This window comes from Rhinolophus sinicus, linkage group LG05, assembly GCF_036562045.2.
Source record: "Rhinolophus sinicus isolate RSC01 linkage group LG05, ASM3656204v1, whole genome shotgun sequence".
Lineage (NCBI taxonomy): Eukaryota > Metazoa > Chordata > Mammalia > Chiroptera > Rhinolophidae > Rhinolophus > Rhinolophus sinicus.
Window position 1 is genome coordinate 90,089,579 of NC_133755.1, and position 22,239 is coordinate 90,111,817.

At 50.7% G+C, this 22,239-nt stretch overlaps 2 protein-coding genes across 2 annotated transcripts; one reads left to right on the forward strand and one right to left on the reverse strand.

Annotated features, from left to right (window-relative positions):
- Positions 1-5,418: 5,418 nt before the first annotated feature.
- GNMT (glycine N-methyltransferase) lies at positions 5,419-8,272 on the forward strand. The gene is made up of 6 exons (XM_019738394.2): positions 5,419-5,647; positions 6,590-6,717; positions 7,146-7,262; positions 7,477-7,619; positions 7,722-7,843; positions 7,929-8,272. The coding sequence occupies exons 1-6, from the start codon at positions 5,442-5,444 to the stop codon at positions 8,098-8,100; spliced, it is 888 nt and encodes a 295-aa protein (XP_019593953.1). The 5' UTR covers positions 5,419-5,441; the 3' UTR covers positions 8,101-8,272.
- Positions 8,273-8,398: 126 nt separating this feature from the next.
- PEX6 (peroxisomal biogenesis factor 6) lies at positions 8,399-19,834 on the reverse strand. Its single transcript, XM_019738392.2, has 17 exons — positions 18,858-19,834; positions 17,198-17,361; positions 16,636-16,719; positions 13,259-13,361; positions 13,043-13,176; positions 12,283-12,394; positions 11,699-11,907; positions 11,077-11,272; positions 10,816-10,892; positions 10,558-10,690; positions 10,271-10,476; positions 10,088-10,149; positions 9,750-9,858; positions 9,330-9,446; positions 9,136-9,213; positions 8,853-8,992; positions 8,399-8,723 (listed from the first exon to the last, which is right to left on the reverse strand). Exons 1-17 carry the CDS (start codon positions 19,737-19,739, stop codon positions 8,587-8,589), a joined length of 2,943 nt encoding a protein of 980 aa, XP_019593951.2. The 5' UTR covers positions 19,740-19,834; the 3' UTR covers positions 8,399-8,586.
- Positions 19,835-22,239: the final 2,405 nt, after the last annotated feature.

Below are 22,239 nucleotides of genomic sequence, written 5' to 3' on the forward strand. Positions count from 1 at the left end.
CTTCCGCTGACGTCACTTCCTTCTGCGCCATTATTGGCTGAAGCATGAGCATCGTTCCTTTTTCATTGGCTCAAATTCCTGCCTGTCAAGGTCCGAATCCTTCTGTCTTCTTTCCGGAGTTGCAACTTCGGTAGTTCGCAACAAAGGTTCTGGGGACCGTCTGGAATTGAAGAAGTTACGAGGAGACGCTGCGCTAGTTAAAATTTTGTTGTGATACGACGTGGCTGCTGATCGCGACATTCCCTGTTGTTCATTCTTTTGTTCCGCAGATAGAGCGCTCAATGTTGAGCGCATACCCTGTGTGCTGGCTTCTAGGAACCCACACGTTCCTGTGTCCCAGCGCTCTTGTGGGGACTGGGGACAGTTTCCATGGGCTACACGGGTCGCGACAAAGGAGCACTCTGGACATCCCACCCCAAATTTATCTTGAGTCATAGGCTTTAAACCTACCTTCCCCATACACACAAACTAGCTCCTAAATTTACCCACACTGCCCGCCTTGGGTTTTTCCTTTAGAGAGGACATCCCACCCCATTCCTTCCCCAGCCTCCTGCCTTCATTTTTTTTTAAATTGAGGTAACATTCGTTTTTAACATTGTTTAATGTTAGGTGTACAACTTTATTGTTCAATATCTGCATACACTACAACGTGATCACCACCAAAAGTCTAGTTTCCATCCATCACCATAAAATTGACTCCCTTTACCCATTTCGCCCCACCCCCACCCATCCCCCTTTTCTTTGGTAACCATCAATCTGTTCTCTGCACCTATGAGTTGTTTTTGTCTTGTTCTTTTTAATATATTGTGGGGACAGAGGCAGGAGTGCAGTTTCCAGGCTCTCACCCTCATGTGGAAAGGTGCTCACTTAGGTAGTAAATGGCCATCAACTGTGATTGCATGGCCATCACCTGTGGTTAGTTGGCCGTCAGCTGTAACCAGTGAGCCATTGGCCACTAATATAACTGCTGTGGCTACGCTAGCAGAAAATGGGGGCTAGCAAGAAGATGGTGGCTGAGCTAGCAAAAGCGGATTGCAGTTAGCACGGTGGATTGCAGCTGGCAAGTGGGGTTGACTGGCAGAGAGAAGTGGACGGCAGGTTGTGGACAGTGTGGGTCCTGCTTCCTGTGTCTCCAACCCAGCCGCCAGCGAGACTATAGTGGTATGACTCCCCTATCTATGGCTCTGTGGGTGTTCCTTTCTGGCCTCACTATATCCTGTGTTCTTAGGTGGGGAGCGGGAGCTGATACCCTGCATGACATCCAGCATGACATAGATATTCTACATATGAGCGAAATCCTATGGCATTTGTTTTTCTTGGACTGACTTAGTTCACGAAGCACAACACCCTCAAGGTCCAACCAAGTAGTCCCAAATGGCAAGCTTTCATTTTTTTAATGGTTGAGTACTATTCCATTGTGTATATATACAACATCTTTATCCATTCATTCAACAATGGATACTTAGGCTGTTTCTGTATCTTGGATATTGTAAATAATGCTGCAATGAACATAAGTGTATATACTTATATCTTTTACAATTAGTGTTTTTGTATTCTTTGGATAAATAACCAGAAGTGGAATAGTCGGATCATATAGTAGTAAAGTTGTTTTTTGTTTGTTTGTTTATTTGTTTTGCAATCATGTTACACATTTGGGGATTAAGAATTTAGTCTTTTCAGCCAATTCAAATGATAAGCATTGCATGTTTTAAATATCACCTACTCTTATTTCTGTTAAGTCAGACTGTAAATTGATTTATATTCTGTGACCTTTTGTTCCATGGCCCAGGTCTCAGATTTGGGTTACCTAAAATTCACAGGGAATAATCAAGTAAAACAAAAGGCAGCTGCTTCAATATATTTTTCAGTGGGCAGAGGACATGGACAATTTAAAGATGAAGGACTGCAATTATTTGGTACATTTGGTAGTAACTAAAGAATAGTACAACAATTAGATACAATTTTCTACCTAATGAAATATCAAAGAATCACATCTTCATGTAGAGAAGAATTGAAACATTTGTTTTGGGTGACAGTGTCAATAGAAAAAGACCATTTGGAAAATGATTTGCTCATAATTATCCACATGTCCACTCTTTTGAAACATTATGAGAGTATTTTAAATGCTTAGAAGTTGGGAAATGATTAATAAAGTCACAGGACATCCACTCAGTGTAGCCATTTAAAAGATACTTAAGGACAAGTAATTTATGGTCAAGAGAAGAAAATATGCTTTTTATAGTTAAAAGCAACAACAACAAAAAGTCTCTGTGAAATTTCATGTGCCCTGTGATCTTGACATTTAAAAAAATGCCTTTGGATGTGAAATAAATCAAATAATTATTAACTTGGGAACAAAAATCTTGTCTTTGAAATATAAAGTACATTAAGAAGCAACTCACAATCTATACTTTTTAAATTCAAATTTACCACCAGCATTCATATTATTTTTAAAAACCATATTTGGTTATATGGGTAAAATTTTATGTTTCTCAAAAATCTTAAGCACCAATATTTAAATAAAAACAAATGTTTAAATAAAATTCCTTATCAGTATAGAGAGTATGGCCTGTAGCCTTTAAAAGCTGCAAAACCATCACAACAGTGCTATAAAAACATTCATAGGTGTGCATTACACCAAAAATTCAAACAACTTTATTTTAATACAGGAAAGGGAAAAAAAGCTGAAATAGTTTCTGGACAAGAAAAAAAATTTCCTAGGGAGGGTATGGGGAATCCTGTTACAGCAAATCAAAACACAAGCTACTTCAGTAGTTGTTCTAGGTAATTTTTTTTTCTTTTTTTCCTTAGATAATTTTGTTTCTAGATGAAACAAAAGAACAAAATCAAAATACTTTTTTAAATCTAGTTTTATCAAAGAACTCTGGAGTCTAATCTTTGAATGGCAATTTCTAAATGAAAGGGTGGGAAGAGATGTCTAAATTTTCAAATCTATTTACTCTTCTCCCAGGCTTCACTATTATTTATATACATACTGGGAGAAGAAAGTATTCAAAATCATGGGAATACTTGCTCTTAAATATTGAGACCCAAAGAATCTGGTAAACCTTATGACCTGTTGACGTGATTATCCTGGTCTTTTAAAGGTGACATTTCCCAACAACATTTGAAAGCCCTAAGAAAATCCCATGTTTACCTCAGATCAATTCAGATAGGGTTAAGAGGCAAAAGTAAATGGAAAAGAAAGCAATAATAAGAGAGAAAATAATAATGTAATAAAAAATATGATATAAAAAATAAATTGCCCTAGGCCACTTAACTTTTCAAATATTTTATATCCAACCAATCTATTTATAAACGGCGACCAAGAAATTATTTCCCTATCATTTTGGCTGTTATTCAAATTTAACATTCTTCATTTTTTCAACATTTCTTAAGTGCATTTCAGAACTCCATTATGCAAAAGTAAATAATTTAGTAGGTTTATTTTTCCTTAAAATTTCACTTCTTATAATATGACCAAATTGTGAGTTAACAGATAATCACTCTCAGCTCATCAATTTATAGCCAAACAATTAATTACTTTGCTCCTGCTTTAGGGCAAAATAAATATCAAGTTTATTTATTTATTTTTTTAAATGTATCGGGGAATATTGGGGAACAGTGTGTTTCTCCAGGGCCCATCAGCTCCAAGTCGTTGTCCTACAATCTGGTTGTGGAGGGCGCAGCTCAGCTCCAAGTCCAGTCGCCATTTTCAATCTTAGTTGCAGGGGGCGCAGCCCACTATCCCTTTCAGGAATTGAACTGGCAACTTTGTGATTGAGAGCTCACACTCTAACCAACTGAGCCATCCAGCCGCCTTCAAGTTTATTTTAAGTAAAGAATGTATTTCCGTACCCAAGGAAGGTAAGTACTTTTCTCAGACAGGCCTCAGACAAATAAAAAATAAAAAAAAGGCTCCCCATAGAGAGAAGGAGTTGTATAATATATTATGCCTCGATGCAAGGACCTAGCACAGAGATTGCTGCCCACAACTGAGAGTATAATTCTTTTAACCTGAGATTTTTTTCAATGTCTAGAAGTAGTGGAATGGATTTCCCCAGAATATTCTTTTTTGACCAAGGGCTAGTTGTTTTTTTTAATTAAAGTTTATTGGGGTGACAATTGTTAGTAAAGTTACATAGATTCCAGGTGTACAATTCTGTATTACATCATCTATAAATCCCATTGTGTGTTCACCCAGAATATTCTGACAAAAGGACATTGGGTTTATTTGCAACTCCCCAGTATAGTGCCTTTGTAAGCCTGTTGCCGAAGACCTACCTGTCTGTAGTGTCAACATAAACACAAGGCTTCATTACTCGGGCATGGACAGGCCCATTTGAGGTAGTCTGTGTGATAAAGTTATGAATGCTTACAGGGTCTTTGGGGTTCCTCCATCTCCCAGATTCTACAGGCAATAAAAGGGTGAGGGGAGGAGAGGCTCCTTTGTTCTAAATTCTATACATCCCTCTTTCTGAAGCCAGAAGAACAAAGACAGGTGGGGAAGGCTTTTCTTGCTGTCTTGGGCTTCCCTGGGTGGCATCATCTTCCTGAATCCACCTCAGTCCAGAGTCTTGTCTTAGGTTGAGACCTTACGCTTTGGGAGGAAGTTTGGATGTACACTAATCAAACCAAACAACCAATTTATGAAGTGACAGTGAGCAATATAATAGCAAGAGCACCAAGTATTCCGACCCCTGCCCCTGGACTTCCCACCCTGTGGGCACTTCTGAGGAAAGGAGATGGTCTTGAGAAGCGTGCTTGGTTGGCAAGGACATGGAAGGAAGGACCAGATACCACAGGTGGCTCAGGGAACAGCTCGATGAGTCACCTGCAGGACTAAGGAGCACCTGCCTGCATGTAGGCAGGATGATCCCTTCCTCCTGGAATCGGATGGCCAGACCAGCAATGTCCCCAGAATACTCCATTCCTTCCTTCCCTGGTTGACCAGGCCCTCCTTCAGCTGGACACTCCTTCTTTAGATATTCTAATACCTTCATTCACAAAGGGCCGTCCAATTCTGGGCCCTCAGCTCCGTGTTGACTGAAGACTAAACTGACACAGACTCTCTGCCCTTGCCTGGAGCTCAGGGGACCAGAGTGGGCACTGGCTGGCACTGAAAACATTTTTTCCAGTTTGGGTGGGGGTGGAATGGGTAATCTCACTGCTCCCCGCTCTCCTGTCCTCCTACATGGTCAGGGGGCTGGGAGGGTTCCTTTCCTGCCATGGGGTTGTCCAGAGGGCTAGATCTTCAGGCTGGCGAGAAAGGCTCGTCCAAAACTGGAGGCAGCTCGTTCCCCACTGGCGCGGCGCCGGAACCCGGCAGGGGCGTGTCCCCAGGCTCACCTGCCATTGGGCAGGTAGGGCCGGCTGGGCCTCCAGCAGGGGCCAGACTATAAATGCAGGACTGGTGGCCACTGAGCCAGGAGAGTGGCAGAATGGTGGACAGCGTGTACCGGACCCGCTCCCTGGGGGTGGCGGCTGAAGGGCTCCCGGACCAGTACGCGGACGGAGAGGCGGCGCGCGTGTGGCAGCTGTACATCGGGGACACCCGCAGCCGCACGGCTGAGTACAAGTCCTGGCTGCTCGGGCTGCTGCACAAACACGGCTGCCAGCGGGTGCTCGACGTGGCCTGCGGCACCGGGTGAGCCCGGGTGAAGGACGGGGTTCCGGGGGGCGCTGGGCCGGCTAGGCCGCGGCCGCGGGGCTGCAGGACCACGGTCGGGCACGTCGGGGCAGCCCCCACCGCCTGACCCGAGCCGGCGGGGGCGCGACGCCAGGGCCCGGACGGTGTCGGGACTCGGTGAGGCCGATGGGAGGAGGGCGCCAAGACCAGGATGAGAGTGAGGGTGTGAGCACGGCGGGGTAGGGGGCCGGAGGCGGGGTCGGGGGTGGCGGGTGGGTGGGGGGTAAGGCTGGTTCGCTCGGCAGCGCCAGAGCTGGGCTTTGGGGCCAGGACGACGTGAGCTGGGATGTTGGCTCCAGCACTGCTCTTGGAATGATGGCCTTGAGCAGCGTTAACAATTAACATTTGTTCAACATTTGTGCCAAGAGCTGTGCCAGGAGCTTTTGAAACATGTTTTTAAAATCCTCACAAAACCTCAGGAGGTAAATATGTAGTGATATTCCATTTACAGTTGTGGCAATTCGCGTCCAAGAAGTAAAGGTCCCCCATGTAACAGAGAGGAGATACAGACCTTGGTGGGTTAGGAGCTGGCCTGTGCTCTAAACCACCGTGCTATACTCTCTTCTGTGCACAAGTTCAACTTCCAGGAGCCTCAGTTTGCCCCATCTCTCAAATGGGCTAACATCATCTACCTCACAGGATGGCCATGATTTAATGCACATTTGTTGAGTGCCTGACTCTGAATAGGTGGTGAGCACTGTGGCCTGCTACGTCATCCACATGCATGCTACCTGGCGAACAGAAACAGATTTGCCATTTGAGGACAGTGCAGTAGCCTGCGGAGAGGAAGCAGAGGAATGGACTCTGAAGAGCTGAGGAGACAGAGCGTCCAGCACAGGGCCTTTGCCTCCCCAGACCCCCTGACTGCCCCCTCTACCTCTCATCCCCTGCCCTGCCCAGGGTGGACTCCATCATGCTGGTGGAAGAGGGCTTCAGCGTGACAAGCGTGGATGCCAGTGACAAGATGCTGAAGTATGCTCTTAAAGAGCGCTGGAACCGGCGGCACGAGCCCGCCTTCGACAAGTGGGGTACGCAGGTCCAGCCAGACCCCTCCCAGCCCAGCCACCAAAGACATGGTTCTTTTTGCCCTGGGCTCCTGGGGTGGGGTGTTTTATTTTCAAGGGCAGAGCAAAATTACTGTCATTTGCCTGTAAAGGGACACTTAGGCACAAGAATGAGGTATTGGGTATTAGGGGCTAGTTAATTATGTTTAGTGTTTTGTCCCTCCCCCCAGGTAAAAACCCATAAGCACAGAGTCCTCTTTCTGAATCATGGCTTTCTCTTCCCTTAACCCCTCACCCCTTCACCCTCCATGTCCATAATGATCCCCTAACTGGATGGGGAGTCCCTGTGTGTGTCTTGAAGGGAAAACTGAGGCAGGACTGCACTTGGTGGAGGTGGGTACTGCTGCCACCACGGTGCCACTCTGATCCCTCTTCCCCTTTCTGGCCCCCAGTCATTGAGGAAGCCAACTGGATGACTCTGGATAAAGATGTGCCCCAGCCACCAGGGGGTGGCTTCGATGCCGTCATCTGCCTTGGAAACAGTTTTGCCCACTTGCCAGACTGCAAAGGTGAGAGAGGGTGTGGCCTTGCCATCGCCCTGGCTTTGAGCTGTACCCCCCTTTCCATGGGACCCTGGGCGCCTGCTCTCCTGCCAGAGCAGACTTTGCCTTTTGCCCCTCTCTGCCTTGGCACTGGCACTCCTGGGGAGCAGGAAGATGGGAGGGAGGCTGGTGCTGGGGACCCTGAGCGGACGCAGCCTCTCTGCCCCTGCCTGGTGCTTAGGGGACCAGAGTGAGCACCAGCTGGCCCTGAAGAACATTGCAAACATGGTGCGGTCCGGGGGCCTGCTGGTCATCGACCATCGCAACTATGACCACATCCTCAGCACGGGCTGTGCACCCCCAGGAAAGAATATCTACTATAAGGTGGGCCCCTGAGGGAGGGAGGGCCCAGAGCGGCAGGTGTGACCCTGGTCCAGGCCCTGCCGTGGTGGCAGAGGCTCATCCAGCCTGCGCCACCATCTACAGAGCGACCTGACCAAGGACATCACGACATCCGTGCTGACAGTGAACAACAAGGCCCACATGGTGACCCTGGACTACACGGTGCAGGTGCCCGGGGCTGGCCAGGACGGTTCTCCTGGCTTGAGGTATCCACTTGGCTAGGCAGGGGGGCGGTGGGGGGGCGGTGCCGAGGCCGGCTGTCCTCACGGTTGGTCAGGGGCTCTGTTGCAGTAAGTTCCGGCTCTCCTACTACCCGCACTGTCTGGCATCCTTCACGGACTTGCTCAGAGCAGCCTTCGGGGGCAAGTGCCAGCACAGCATCCTGGGTGACTTCAAGCCTTACAAGCCGGGTCAGTCCTCCATTCCCTGCTATTTCATCCACGTGCTCCAGAGGACAGGCTGAGCCTGCCCTCAGCTCCCATGACCTCTGCCCAGGAGCTGCCAGGGAGTCGCACAGCCAGCCGAGCCCCCAGCGCACATCCTGGGGGTGTGGAGAGGGGTCCACTGCAGTTGGGGTGCAGGGACTTGGGTTCAGGCCAATGGAAGGGTGAACAATATAATCTGTGCCTTTTTCAGTTCCTGCATGCCTGTGTTTGTGTCAGAGGGATCGGGTTCCTGGGGTGCCCCCCTTGCCTGCCCCTGGGGGCTTACTCCTCTCAGTCTTGCTTTCCCCACGCCAACCTCTCAGACCACATCACCAGCAGGGGGCAGCACGCACTTTATTTGCAGCCACAGACCGCTTGGCATCCAGAGGATCCCCTGGGGTAGTTGGCAACCTTCACGTGGGTCTGCGGCAGGCTGAGAAAGACCCTTTGCTCTCTCAGGTCTCTGTGGGGATACCTAGGTACCTTTAGCCACTGTGGGTGGGGTCCCAGACTGCAGGAGGCTCCTAGCAGGCAGCAAACTTGCGCTGGATGCGCTTGTACCGGAGCAGCTCCTGCTCGCTGACTGAGGGCTGCAGCCGGGCAGCAGCCTGCAGCAGGTCCTCCATGGTGAGCAGCAGTGCTGAGCTCCCGGGCTCCAGCCCTGTGTGTGGGCGGGGGGACGAGGAGGTGAGGCCAGGGTCCCCTAAACATCAAGAGTCCCTCCTCTGAAATCCAGAACTGGGCCTGGTTTTCCCACTAACTTTTTGGTTGACCTCTGGGGTTGGCTCACCTTCCTCCAGGTCCCGAACCCTGCGTTTGAGGGCAGCTGTCATGGCATCAGAGCAGAGGGAGTAGAGGTCCGCACCCGTCAGCTGGGGAGGGCAGTGATCCAGCACATTCACCAGGCTCACAGACGGTTCTAACTTGAATCTGTGGTGGGGATACAGGAAAAAACCAGTTTTCCTTGGCATTCCCTCCTGCCTCAAAAGGCATCCCTGCCCAGTGGATTCTGCACAGTGCACGTATCCCCTGACCAGCCTAAGACCCAAGCCCTCTGGGAGGCTCCCTCATACTTGCGTGTGATGGCGCTCAGAACACGGAGCTGGGAGGCGCGGTCCTCGCTCGCTCCCACAAACACCAGCTTGTCAAATCTTTAAGGGGATAGGCGGGTATACATGTCAGCATGAGGATGAATGCAGAAGGAACAGGGTGGGATCGAGGGACGGGCCCCAATGGACCTGGTGGAGGAGAGGTACGGGGTGCACACCTGCCAGGCCGCAGAAGGGCAGGGTCCAGGAGGTCCGGTCTGTTGGTGGCTCCGATCACAAACACATCCTGGGTGCTATGGAGCCCATCCAGCTCGGCCAGGAGCTGAGACACCACCCTGCAAAGGAGGAGTGAAGGCGAGGGAGTCCTTGGCCCAGCCTCAGCCACTCCCCTGCCTGTGGTGCCTCTCCTTGCAGCCCTTCTCCACAGGGCCCTCTGCTCAGTCATACCCTGTGTTCTCTCCCTTGCAGTCCCCCATTCTCAATGTCCCACACCCAACGCCACAGCCCGTTAGCTTCCGTTAGACAAACCGTCTCAGAACTGGAAAGGGCAGGAGCTCTTGGGGCTCTGAAAACTGCTGCAACCTGTCTCACATCCCTCCATCCTGGACCCCAGACTCCATTCCGGCTCAGACCCCCACCTGTCCATCACACCTCCAGAGTCTCCGCTTCGCCCCCGGCTTGGGGCCAAGGAGTCCAGTTCATCAAAGAAGATAATGCATGGAGCCGCAGCCCTGGCCCGGGCAAATACTGAGGATAGATGGGCCCATGGGGGGGTTTAAAGTCAGTAGATGTGGGAAGAAAACCCAGGTTTGACAATTCATCACTAGTGCTCCAGGAGCTAGGCCCGCCTGGCAGGAACGTGACTTGTGGAAAGGAAGACTAGGAGTCACCGTGAGTGGCCTGAGGGTGGGGGGCAGCACGGGGGCCACCAGGGTTTGGGAAGAACTGGAAGCCCTGCCCCTCCCCACTCACTCACCTTCCCGTACATTCTCCTCACTTTGGCCCACATACATGTTGATGAGTTCAGGCCCCTTCACGCTGAGGGAGAGGATGTGAGAGGGTGAGACTCGTCAGATGCATAAACACACAACTGACCTCTGGGCCAGCCCCTCCTGCAGCTCCCAATCCACCCACCATCCCTTCCGGGCCCCCTCGTCACCTGAGGAAGGTGAGGTTGCACTCAGTGGCTACTGCCTTGGCCAGGAGGGTCTTGCCAGTGCCAGGGGGCCCATGGAGCAGAAGGCCCGAGCGCCTCAGGCCCAGGCTCAGCAGCTCAGGGTGCTCTAGAGGGAGCTGGATGGTCTCCAGAATCTCCTTCTTCACCTCCTGCAGCCCGCCTACATCGTGCCAGGACACTGAGGGGATCTAGGAGATGCAAAGTACACGGTTGGGGATATGTAGGCGGGGGCTGCTCTGCACCCATCTCCAAGGGCCCGGAGTCTCTACCTTGGGGGCTCCGATGGCCTGGGAGTGAGCTGTCTGCAGCTGCTCTAGCGCCTGCCCGAAGTCCTCAGCCAGGAGAGGAAAGCCAGCAGCGCACAGCTCCCCCTCGTCCTCCTCACTCAAGCTGCCAGCCAGACTGCAAGGAGAAACCCACGGGGCATCTGGAGGACCTGACCTGAGGCCTCCTCCCTTCCTTACCGGCCCCCACCCACCCATATTTCCTCCTGCTGCCTTTCCCCCTCCTGTGCCCTATTTCCTTACCCAGAGTTCTTGATCCTGGTGCAGGCTGCCCGGCTGCTGTGGGTCAAAAGGGCATAGAGATCCCCTACTACAAAGCCCTGGGGAACCACAGGAAAGCAGACATGAGCAGGGCACAGTAGGAACCCTTGGGAGGCTGGTCCCCCAGCCCAAGCAGAGGCCCAGTGTCGATGCCTCGGGTTTTCTGCCCTCCTTTGCAGGGCCGCAGGACTGAGTTCCCATGACAAAGAAGGTGGGAGGCCCATACCCTGCCTTGGTACTCACTGCACACCGCCGTGCCAGCTGTAGCAGGTTCACCTCTTGGCCCAGGGGGAGGTGGGCAGTGAGGGCTCGCAAAATGCTGAGCCGCTGCCCCTCTGACAGCACAGGCACCTCCATCTCGTGAGGAAACGCTGTCTGCACATCAGCGGGCAGATCCTGGGCCCGGCTTGTGGTGGCCACAACCATCAGGGGAGGGCAGCTGCAGACGGAGTGGGCACTGAGGGCAGGCACAGGCCTGGCAGCCCCTGAGCACCGCTTTGTCTTGAGGCTGGTGCCGGAGGGCAGGGAGAGGGTGGGTGTGACATGGGACAGGGAGGTAGCACCCAGAAGCCTCCTGGGTGGGGTTCCATAGCAATACCGTGAGCGGGGGATCTGAGTTTCCCTCAGGGAACTCACTGAGGGCGGAGGCTGTGCTTTTTCTTCAACCTAGTGTTCCCCAAGAAATACTAGGGATCCCGTCCTTCTCCCTCTGGCACCCTTAAGCGCCTCAGGGCTGTGTGGAGGGCAGCCAAACTGTCAGCAGACATTGGAGAAGCCATGGAGGGAGTGAGGACTGGAGGACGAAAGGCTGAAGAGGGAGAAGGATTGGGCCCCACCCATTTACAGGCCCAGCTCTGTACAATACCTGGTGAGGGGGTCCTCATCAAGGAGAAGGTGACGCAGCATGGCCACCACACGGGCGTCCTCACCTAGCCCATCGCGGTCCCAACCCAGAAGATGGAGAGCTGTCAGCAACAGAACCACAGGCCGGCACTGCCGGGCCCGAGAGAAGGTGGCCTGCAGTTTTGTCTCCACAGCCCCGCTGCCGTCTGCACAGAGGCTGGAGCAGGGCACCTGGGGAGAGGGACCCGATGGGCTTGTGAGCAAGGGGCAGGCATGACTGGGGCAGGAGGAGGAGTCAGAAGAAGGTGCAGGCCATTTCTCTTTGCAGGGCAGGGACGGGGGCAGAAGGAAATGCTGGCCAGGTTCTCCCTCTTCTTTGCCTTAACCTCATTCCCTGGCCTGCCCACCCAAATCTTGAAACCCCCTCCTTGAAAGCATCTCTTAGTAGCTGAGGATAATGGGAATATGGCTCACCCACTGGCCTACTTGGCTGAGGTGTTAGAGTCAGGCTAGTAGCCAGAGCGGAGAGGGGAGAGGGAGCGAGGGAGAATCTGGGCTGGAGAGAAGAAGCAAGCAGTTGGGGTTCTACCCTCCAGGTACCCTCACCTTCAGTAAGTGGAGTCCAAGGCGGCCGCAGGCAGCCGCCACTGCTGTGGTCTTCCCGCTGCCCGGGGGGCCCCGTACAAGGACGCTGCTAGCTCCTGTCAGCAGGGCACCCCTGCAACCAGAGAACAGACACTTGTCTCCTCCACTCTACCCAAACTTCCCAGTAGCAGAGGGGCCCTGAGTTCTAGAGCACAGACACCCTGTTTCTCTCTCCTTGAGGCCCCCCCCCCCCCGAGGGCTGTCTCCACATGGTGAGGCCGTATTTCCCACACCACCTATGGTGCTCTAGGAGGGGCATGGAGCATGTCCAGCTGCCAAGACTAATTCCCTTTTGTCATCACTGTGCCTTCCGGAAAGCCTGGACTGTTGTGTCTGGTCTGGATGGTCCTGAGAAGAATTAGGAAAGGGTCTGTGTTCACTCCTGGACCAGTGGTACGGGGAACTGTGTCTTTCAGGGTCAGGCTAGTGAAGGCCAGGATGGCCAATGGGCTCTCCGGAGGGAAGGGTAGGCCCAGAGACGGCTGTCCCTGGTGGGGATTCTTGCTTCACAGCCAACCTTGGAGGACGGGTATTATCCTGGGAAAGGAGTCTGGGACTCTGTTTACACAAGGACATAGGCGAGCGACCTTGGATACTGGTTTCAGGGAGGTCTACCCAACAACACTCCGGCCAGGGCAGGAGGCACTAGTCTGCCCTGCTACCCCTCTAAGGGTGTTGCGAGCAGGCTTTCCTCACTCTCTGAGGCTGCAGCTGCACTCACCCGGGCTGCAGGCGAGGCCTGAGGGCAGCACACAGCTCAGTCACCAAATCCTCCAGGCCCGGAGGGGATAAGCTGCTCCAGAGAGGGGCTTCTCTCGAAGGGACCCTTGGAACAGGGCTCAGGGTAGAGCCCACCTGCAAAAGGAGGGAAGAACCTGCGGTTTCTAAAAGGTGTTTCTGCTCCCTTCCTCAGTCTACACCGACCCCCGGGCCTCACCAAGTACAAGGAGGTATGCGTAGTGTCGGCCAAGTAGGCCCGGGTTGGCCCATCTGGAGCTTCCCCAACTGTTTTCTTCACTTTAAAGAACATCTCCCGCCACCTGCAAGAAAGAGGCCCAATGAATCCCAGATCCATATTCCCCCGCCCCAAGGACAAGGGGGCTGTCTCAACCACAGAGTTCCCCTGCAGGGACAAACTCAAGAGAGGCACAAATAAAGGCCCCACATATGGTGGGTGGTTGGCGGGGTGGTAGTAGTGGGAAAGGAAATCGGATGCTCTTTCTTATCTCCCTGACTGGATCATAGCCATTTTGAGGGCAGGAGCTATGCCTGTCATCGGCATCAGTTATGACATCAGAGAGCCTTGGGGGGAGTGTGTGGGGGGAGAGGTGTCTCCGAGTAAATGGCCTACCCACTCAATCCAACGGGAGAAGCCACTGCTGCACTAAGCAGTGGCCACTGGGCCATGTTTACTGGCTTCAGAACACAATCTCTCCCTCCAATACATACCCACCAAGGCCCCCCGAAACGTCAGAGGGAAGGATCCCTTGGCTCTTATTCAATAATCCACAAAACCTTATTGCAGGCAGATTTCTTAATAATGACACCTAATGATGAATGATTCTGTTCGGGCTGCACGTTAGAGTGGCCTGTGAAACTTTTAAAAACCAACCTGTCATATACTGTATGATTCCATTCTGCAGATGAGTGGTTGCCAGGGGCTGGGGGAAAGAGGGAATACGGAGTGACTGCTAAAGGGTAGTGGGTCTCTTTGAGGGCTGATAAAAGTGTTCTGGAATCAGATAGTAGTGTTGGTTGCACAAGCTTGTGAATATATTAAAACTCATTGAATTGTACACTCTAAAAGCATACATTTTATGGTCTGTGAATTATATCTTTATTTAAAAATTGCTATTTTCCTCTCCTTTGGAAAAAACTAAAAGACTGCACAGGCCCCAACCTTACCCCGCTTCTGTTCCAATAGGTCTGGGGTGGGGCTCAGGCATCTGTATTTTTCAAAAGCTCCCCAGTTGTAAACAGGGCTGTGCAGTGTCACGGTGAGTTAGGGTTACTCAACCTGTTCCTAGCGCTACTCAGGTAGCAGTTACTAGCCCAGTTTGCCAGATAAAGAAAGGATAAACGACTTCCCTCTTTAATCCTCAGGCAGCAAGGCAATGACAGAACCATACTATCACCGGGGCCTCATGAGGGGAAAGCATACCATATTTGTATTATGAAATTCTTGTACTATTAAGGCAGGCTGCACTAGAACGTATGGAAAACTGTCTTACTGTTAATCATGATAAACAAACAGTGGGTGGGTCTAGAACCTAGACTGTCAATCAAGCCCAGCATCTGGAGTCAGAGTGCATATGGCCAGCACTGGGATCCAGGGAAGAACAGCACTGTGAAGGATTAGGGAGAGACGCCTCTCTTCCTTGGAGGGCGGCTGGGCCACTTCACCGAGTACCAGGGCAGGAGCTTTGGAACTCATCTGGACTCTGCGGGGGAATACTGGCTTGTGTTCCCAAGAGCCAGACGGGAGACAGTGGAGTGGGCCTGGTTAGGAAAGCGGAACACAGCGTAGAATCTGAAAAGGCTACACGACCAACACTGGAATTCCTTTCCAGGGATCACAGTAGCTTCCTTGCAGGGCTTCCTTTCCCAAGTCCAGGCGAGTGGGCTAAAGCACTCAGCTTTATCTGTCCTTGCACCCAACTGCCCGCCCCAACCCTGCTTTCCAGGCCCTGCTCAGGGGAAGTATGTACTCAGCACCCAGAGGAAGACAGGTCTCTCTACAGGGCTAGAGCGGCAGGTGTCCAGGATCAGAACTGCCTCAGGAGGACCTAGGGCCTATTTTCCTTTGAAAGGACCAAAAGTAGGCGTTCCGTGGTTTTCCTACAGAAAGCTAGCTCACGGAAGTTGTAGATTTGATCTGGGAAAGCTCAAAGAGGTGCCATGGTTTACACAGGGCCCTACCAGGCCCTTTATCTGGGTACCACAGCCCTGAGACCGTGGAGACTGAGCACTGGACAGAACTAAGCTCTGAATGCTGGCAAGGAATCAATCAGGTGCTTGAGACAAGGCATCTCTCTCTCTGGACAGAGGACCCAGGCTGGCCAGGCCTGGGAACTTGGTCCTGATGGCTCTTAGGCCCAAATTCCCCCAAGCTGATCCTACCACCTCACTGAGATTTCCCTGAAAGCTGGGTTTCTGTGTCTATCAGTTGTATTCTCCTAGTCAATTGCTACAGGAAATCAGTCCTGCATAGAGGGACTGGCTGGGGTTTGGGGCTATACATTCTTCCCCCTTCATGTAAGGGCAAAGTAGTCTCTGAATTTCTTGCCTCACCATTTTACAAGAAACCTCTGTGGTCAGAGTCAACTGGAAGAGAAAAAAAAGTTGGACTCCTTATTTTGAGGTTCGTGGCTCAGGTATGCTCTATTTCTCCTTCTTGGTTGAGGATAAGGAGAGGGGACCTCTCAGGACAGCAGCACGTGCATATTCCATCACTTATGGCAGAAATCAGATCCTGGGTCTCCTTAGGATGGGTATGTGAGAGGTATGGCCCAGCCAACACTGTGGTCAAGAATGGAAAGCAAGGAATCCCATCTTGGTCTAGGCCATTAATACATTTTTAAAAAGATTTTTATTAAAATATAGCTATCATACAATATTAGTTTCAGGGGTACACCATAGTTATTCAGTATTTATGTACCTGAAGTGATCACCATGATAAGTCTGGCAACCATCTGACACTGTACCACGCTATCACAATATTATTGACTATATTCCCTATGCTGTACATTACATCCCCGTGACTTATTTTATACCTGGAAATTTGGACCTCTGATTCCCCTTCACCTTCCCCCCCCTTTTCTAAATTTTCAATTACAGTTGACATTTAATATTATTTTATATTAGTTTCAGGCGTACAGCATAGTGGTTAGACATTTATGTAATTTGTGAAGCGATTTGATCCCCCTGACTAGTCTAGTACCCACCTGGCATGATACATAGTTATTAACCATTTTATTGACTATATTTCCTATGTTGTACTTTACATCCCCATGACTATTTTGTAACTACCAATTTGTACTTCTGGCCATTATGTTATTTTAAGGCTTTACTTGACCTAGGATGACCAATCAATTTCAGGATAAACCCTTCCCAGAGCTAGCAGGCAATGGTTCTTAATCTTTTTTCAGTCACATGCCTGTTTGAGAATGTGAAGATTATGTATCTCTTCTCCAGAAAAATGTGTAAAATACTCTTATGCACAAAGTTATGCCATACCACTCGAGAGGAGGGGGCTGTCGAGCTCCTGCACCCAGGTTAAGAACCCCAGCTGTAAGACCGAAGGCAGCTGCATACCTGGGCAGTTTCTCTGGGCTTCCTTCCAGGATCTCTACTTGCCCAACTGTTGGCACACACAGAACGTCCCCTTCCTGGACTGCCCTGCAACACAGCAGTGGCCCCGGTCAGCTCGCAGTGGGAGTCAAGGACACGTGCCTGACAAGTCCCTCCTATGTCCACCCCCAACATGCAGACTGCTTCTTGGGGGACCTTCCGCCCACCCAGAGATCCCAAGCAGTTGTCCAGAGAAGACTATGACCTAGAATAAGCTGAGGGAAATGGCGGGGAGGCTAGAAATGGGGAATCAGAGACGAATAAGGGGTAAAGCGGGATTCCGGCTCTCATGGCGCCCTCTCAAATCAAAGAGGGTCCTCAATTTAGAATGTCCAGTTTCACCTTAGGGTCCAGATTTCTCTGTATTGTCTGCCTGACACACCAAGAGGCTTCTAGACACAATATTGCCTAAAATGGTTTTTTGTTTGTCTATTTGAATTAGAAGCTCCATGATACCTGGATCTAGATGATGGGACAGGAGAGCGAGGGTGAGATGCTATCGTCCTAAAAGGGGTAACCAGCTAACCTGGGTGTCTGAAAGTGCCGGTAAAGAATATGATCATAATTTCTGTTAGTGCTGTAGTGGGGAGAGGACACAATTTCGATGTGTAACTCTTCGGCAAATGGAGGCCCAGGCAGCACTGAGCGGCTTCCTTTGTCTTCAGGGCTACTGGAGCCTTCCAAATATCTCTATGAGAGAAATAACCACCACCTTATAATCTTCTCCCAAAGTGTCAGGCGCTGCCCTCTTCGCAGACAGTATTTCTACTTTCATCCTCTCTCGTTCCCAGAACCACAAGGCCTGTGGAAACGGGGGCCAAGGGTAGCAGCGCTGACTATATCTTCCCTAGAAAACAGAAACCTCTTCTGATGAGCACTGGGAAGAGATTTCTGACTCTGACTTGTCTGATTCCAAAAAGATCTTCAGTAAAGATAACCCTTCTGTGATACCTTTAAGTTGGCCCAGAGCCACTAAAATGGCAAAGACATTTAATTCCCACAGTCCTTTGAGTGACACCAGGGACTGATATTAAGTGGACATTAGCAGGGACGCTCTGAATTCAGGCTGTGGGGAAAGGATATGACCTCACTGAAGCTAAAGGCTGGTCACCTGAATGAGCTCCAGTCTGAGTCCTCCAGTAGATTCTTCTCCATTCAGAAAGAAACCCACTCCTGACTCCCACTCATGCATATCTTATTTCTTCTTGACACCCCATAGCCCTAATTGGCTATGCCAGCATCATCTAATAGAACTTTCTACAGTGACAGAAATGTTCTATCTACACGTGGCTATTGAGCACTTGACATGCCACTAAAGCAACCAAAGAATTGCATTTTTAACTTTATTTAGTTTTAATCAATTTAGAGTCACAAAGTGGCCTGTGGCTTCCATACTGAACAGTGCAGGCCTAAACCATCCATCTAGGTACTTAATTAAACATTAGACTGTATTTGTTCCCCCAGATGCAATTATCTTCTTGAAGGAAGCTCTTTAAAGGCAGAAATGAAAAACTTCTCTTGGATATATTTAATATTAAAATTAAACACCAGGCTCCAAAGATAATAAAGGGCCCTTCCCTTCAAGGAATGTACAATATATAGCTGGGCGGTTTGACAGACTACATAAACATAACAAAGCAGAATAAAAATAAATGTCATCAAAAAGGCACAGGATGCTATAGGAGGATGTCATGCTAAATTTTTGATGGTGAGATTATGTGAGGCTTTGTGAAGGCAGTGGCATCTTTAGATGGGCTTTGAAGGAAAGGATGGTAGGATTTTAACAGATAAAGCTATAAGAATAGGAAGGAATTTTATGCCAAGGATAAGCGTGAGCAAAAGCACTGAAGTATCATCCTCCATACTACCCAGCACAATACCGGATACACTGCAGCAATTCAATAAACAACTGATTAGATTGAGTGGATTAATATATACCCTTGGTAATTTGACCATGCATCTCACATTTCACTGGAATAGACAAAGGCCCTTCCCACGCACCACCATACTATGGAGGATTATATTTTGATTGCAGAGAATGAATAAATAAGGCTGAGACATTAAGTGAAAGGTCCAAGACCTAAGGAGGAAGTAAGTGACCTAAATTCTACAGCTCTGGTCTTCCAGTTCAGTAATGATATAGAGGGGATAAGGAGGAAGCGTTCCTGATTTGTCCTGTATCCTACCTGAATTCTGAGCTCTCCCACTTCCAGGGGATCACAGCCGAGATTAAAAGCCAGAGTGGCAGGCACGAGGGCCAGTCCGTCAGCGAGGGGCTCTCCCAGCTGCCCAGAGTTGGGCCCCAGCCTTTCTGAGAGGTCCCAGCGAGGTTCTAGGACCTGCACCGTGGCCAAGTGTGGCTGGGAAGTGTTCCAGGACTCTCCGGCCCGGTGCACCCACACCCATTCGCCCTGGAAGAGGCCGAGGCTACGGAGACAGCTCCGGCTCACCCCCAGCGAATCCCCAGTCCCTCCTACAACTCCCCGAAGTCGCCGGACTGTACCGGAGCCCGCGAAGAAGGACACCACAGGCGGGGGTGGGGGCCGGCTGCTGTCCCCAGTGTCTGGGCCCAGTTTGGCCCGCCCACGGAGCTCGGTCACAGCTAGCCGCGTCCCTGAGCCCAGCAGCCCTTGCAACGCCGGCCGCGTCTCCAGCACCCGTGGTCCGGGCACTGGGAGGGCCTCTCCGCGTCTCACCAGCAGCGGACCGACTCGCGGTCCGAGCCCGGGCCCCGGCGAGGTGCCAAGCAAGGCCCAGGCCAGCGCCGGGGGTCGCCGCACCGGCCGCGCCCGCACCCACGCTCCGGATCCCAGGGCCAGGAGCCGTAGCAGTGCGCGGCTAACTAGCAGCTGAGGGGGCCCGGGACCCTGCTCTTCGGTCCCCGCGTCCGGCCCCTCCAGGGCCGCCACGAGCAGCGCCGGCCCTGCCGGACTCTCCCCTGCAGGTCGCAGGGCCAGTACCAGGCCCAGCCCCGCCGCAGGCCAGGGGCCCCCGGGCGGCAGCAGCACCGCCAACGGGGGTGTCTCGGCCGGGAAGGGCTCCAGGACCCGCAAGACTGCCAGCACCATGGTGACAGGAGACCACAGAGGAAGGTGAAAGAGCGTCCAGTCCGGAGCCAGTGCGCCGCACACCAAGGCGGCGCGCACGCCATTTCCGCTTCCGTCAGGGGCGGTGCAAGGAAAGTGGGCGGGGCGTCGGGTGCAGCGCGCAGGCTCTGAGAGAGAGAGCTGCGCCTCGGGTTGATCCGGCTGGTGCCTCGATGGCAGTAACACGATTACTGCGGTTGCGTAGTCTTTACGCACGCGCCCTTTGAAACTGTGTTTTGTTTCCAGGGATTTGCCTTCCGAACCTGCTCGGGGAGTAACGACCTATCAACTACCTTGCTCCGTAGCATGTACGTTAACAGTTTATTGAATGATCAATGCATACGGTCGGTGTGCCACAGACCAACTCGGCCCAGTGCTGGGAGCTGTAGGTGGAGTGTTAGGAAGAGTCCATTCCTCTTTGGAAATACTACAGTTCCCACTGTGAAAATGCAGTCACTGAGGTTTGGAGGTTGTGAGGAAAGTTGCAGGAGGGAGTGGTAGGATTATAAAATTGTCTCACGTGCTTATGGATACGTAGTGGCTGCTGGCTGAATTACTGCGTGTGATTCACGTATCCCTGGAGCGCTTGGTGCTGCCACACCTGTTCCATCACATCCTACACAAAACCCACGTTCCAGTGATTCTTGTCCTGTTCGTTCTACTCCCACCAAACTTGAAGCAAAGACAAAACAGCTTTGCTTTTTCATCCCTCCACAACCAGTGGCTCTCTCCCAATGAATCCTTGCAAACTGGAGATCCATTTCCTGTTTCTACCCTAGAGGGAGGTGGGCAGCAGAGCAGGCAGAAGAGGGGTTCAAGGGTTCAGTCATGAGCACCAAATCAACAGCTTGCTTCCCACCTGTACTGTTACTTAGATTTCATCTTTGTTTCCACCTCTGCTGTTCTCTACATGACACTTGGACACTTGTAGGCCACACTTCCAGTTATTAACAATGGTTTGCACTTAAAATCAATGGATTGGTTGGTGGCAATGTATTCCTTCTGGACCTTGCATTCTCTTCCATTTACTGCTCAACTTGCTCCTTTCTTTTACAGCTGAGCATCTTTTATTTTTTTAATAAATTTTTTATTGGGGAATGTTGGGGAACAGTGTTTCTTTCCAGGGCCCATCAGCTCCAAGTCAAGTAATTGTCCTTCAATCTAGTTGTGGAGGGCGCAGCTCAGCTCCAAGTCCAGTTGCCGTTTTCAATTTTTAGTTGCAGGGGGCACAGCCCACCATCTCATATGGGAATTGAACCAGCAGCCTTGTTGTTAAGACCTTGCGCTCTAACCAACTGAGCCACCCCTGCTGACCATCTTGAGGCAGTCTTCTTCTTTGTACATTATGCATTCCTGAAAATGAGTTGAATATTAGATTTACATGTTATAAGGTATTTCTAGCCCTCAAAAGACAAGAACAGCTTTTTTTTAAATGCGTGACTATACAGTGCCTAGAGGTACCTCTAGTCCAATACCTGAAATTGCCCAGTTCCACATTTTTAAAACAACGTGCAAGAATGTCCTCGGTGCCCAAATCCACATGGATGAAAGTTCCCATTTGATAATTCTAAACTATTATGTGCCTCTGTCCCCTGCCTCATAGAGGGACCAAGGACTGGGAGGACGGTAGAATGGTAGAGTGGGTCCAAGGAAGATATGCCTGCTTTACACAGTTGCAGGCAAGTTCTAGGGCTCAGGACTATGGTGTTCCTTGAGGCCTTGGGAATGTGTAACCACATCTGGTATCCTGACTCAGTTAACACCCCTACAGATATAAATATCCATCCACTAATAAATGTCCTCTCCTCCCAGGCTTTTCCTCCAGCAAATCATTAATGGTTGACATGCAGTCCACTTTGCATTACCTTGAAATCGTCATTAGTCACTGAAATCCAAATACTACTCCTTTAAGATAGCCAGAAGCCCACATTTATTGCCTTTACTTCCACAGCCCTTGCTCACTCTTCAACCCACTATAACCTTCCACTCCTCTGAAACTTTCTTGCAAAGATCACCCATAACCTCTTAACTGCGGAATTAAGATGATGCTGTTTGACCTTTATCTTACCCAAGCTCTCTGGAGTTTGACACTATTGACCACTTCTCTTTTACTTCTTTTGCCATTATGACCCGTTTTCCTCCTACATCTCTGACGGCTTCCTGAAGTCATCCTCAACTCCTCCCTTTCCCTTACTATTCTCCCCACAATCCAATGAATCACCAAATCCTATTGCTTCTCTACACACTTCCCGATTCTGTCCTTCCTTCTCCAGGCCCATGGCCACTGTCTTATAACATTGCTCTCCTGGGCAAGGACCACAGGCTTATTCTTGAGCCTTCTCCAGTTTCTTCACCTAGTCAATCTGCTACTGGAGTTGACTTTCTGAAACATTCTTCCAGCCACCTCTAGGTTTGTCATTTATTACACTGTATCTAACTCATCTGTTTACACACGTCTGCGGACTTCGCCAGACTGGAACTC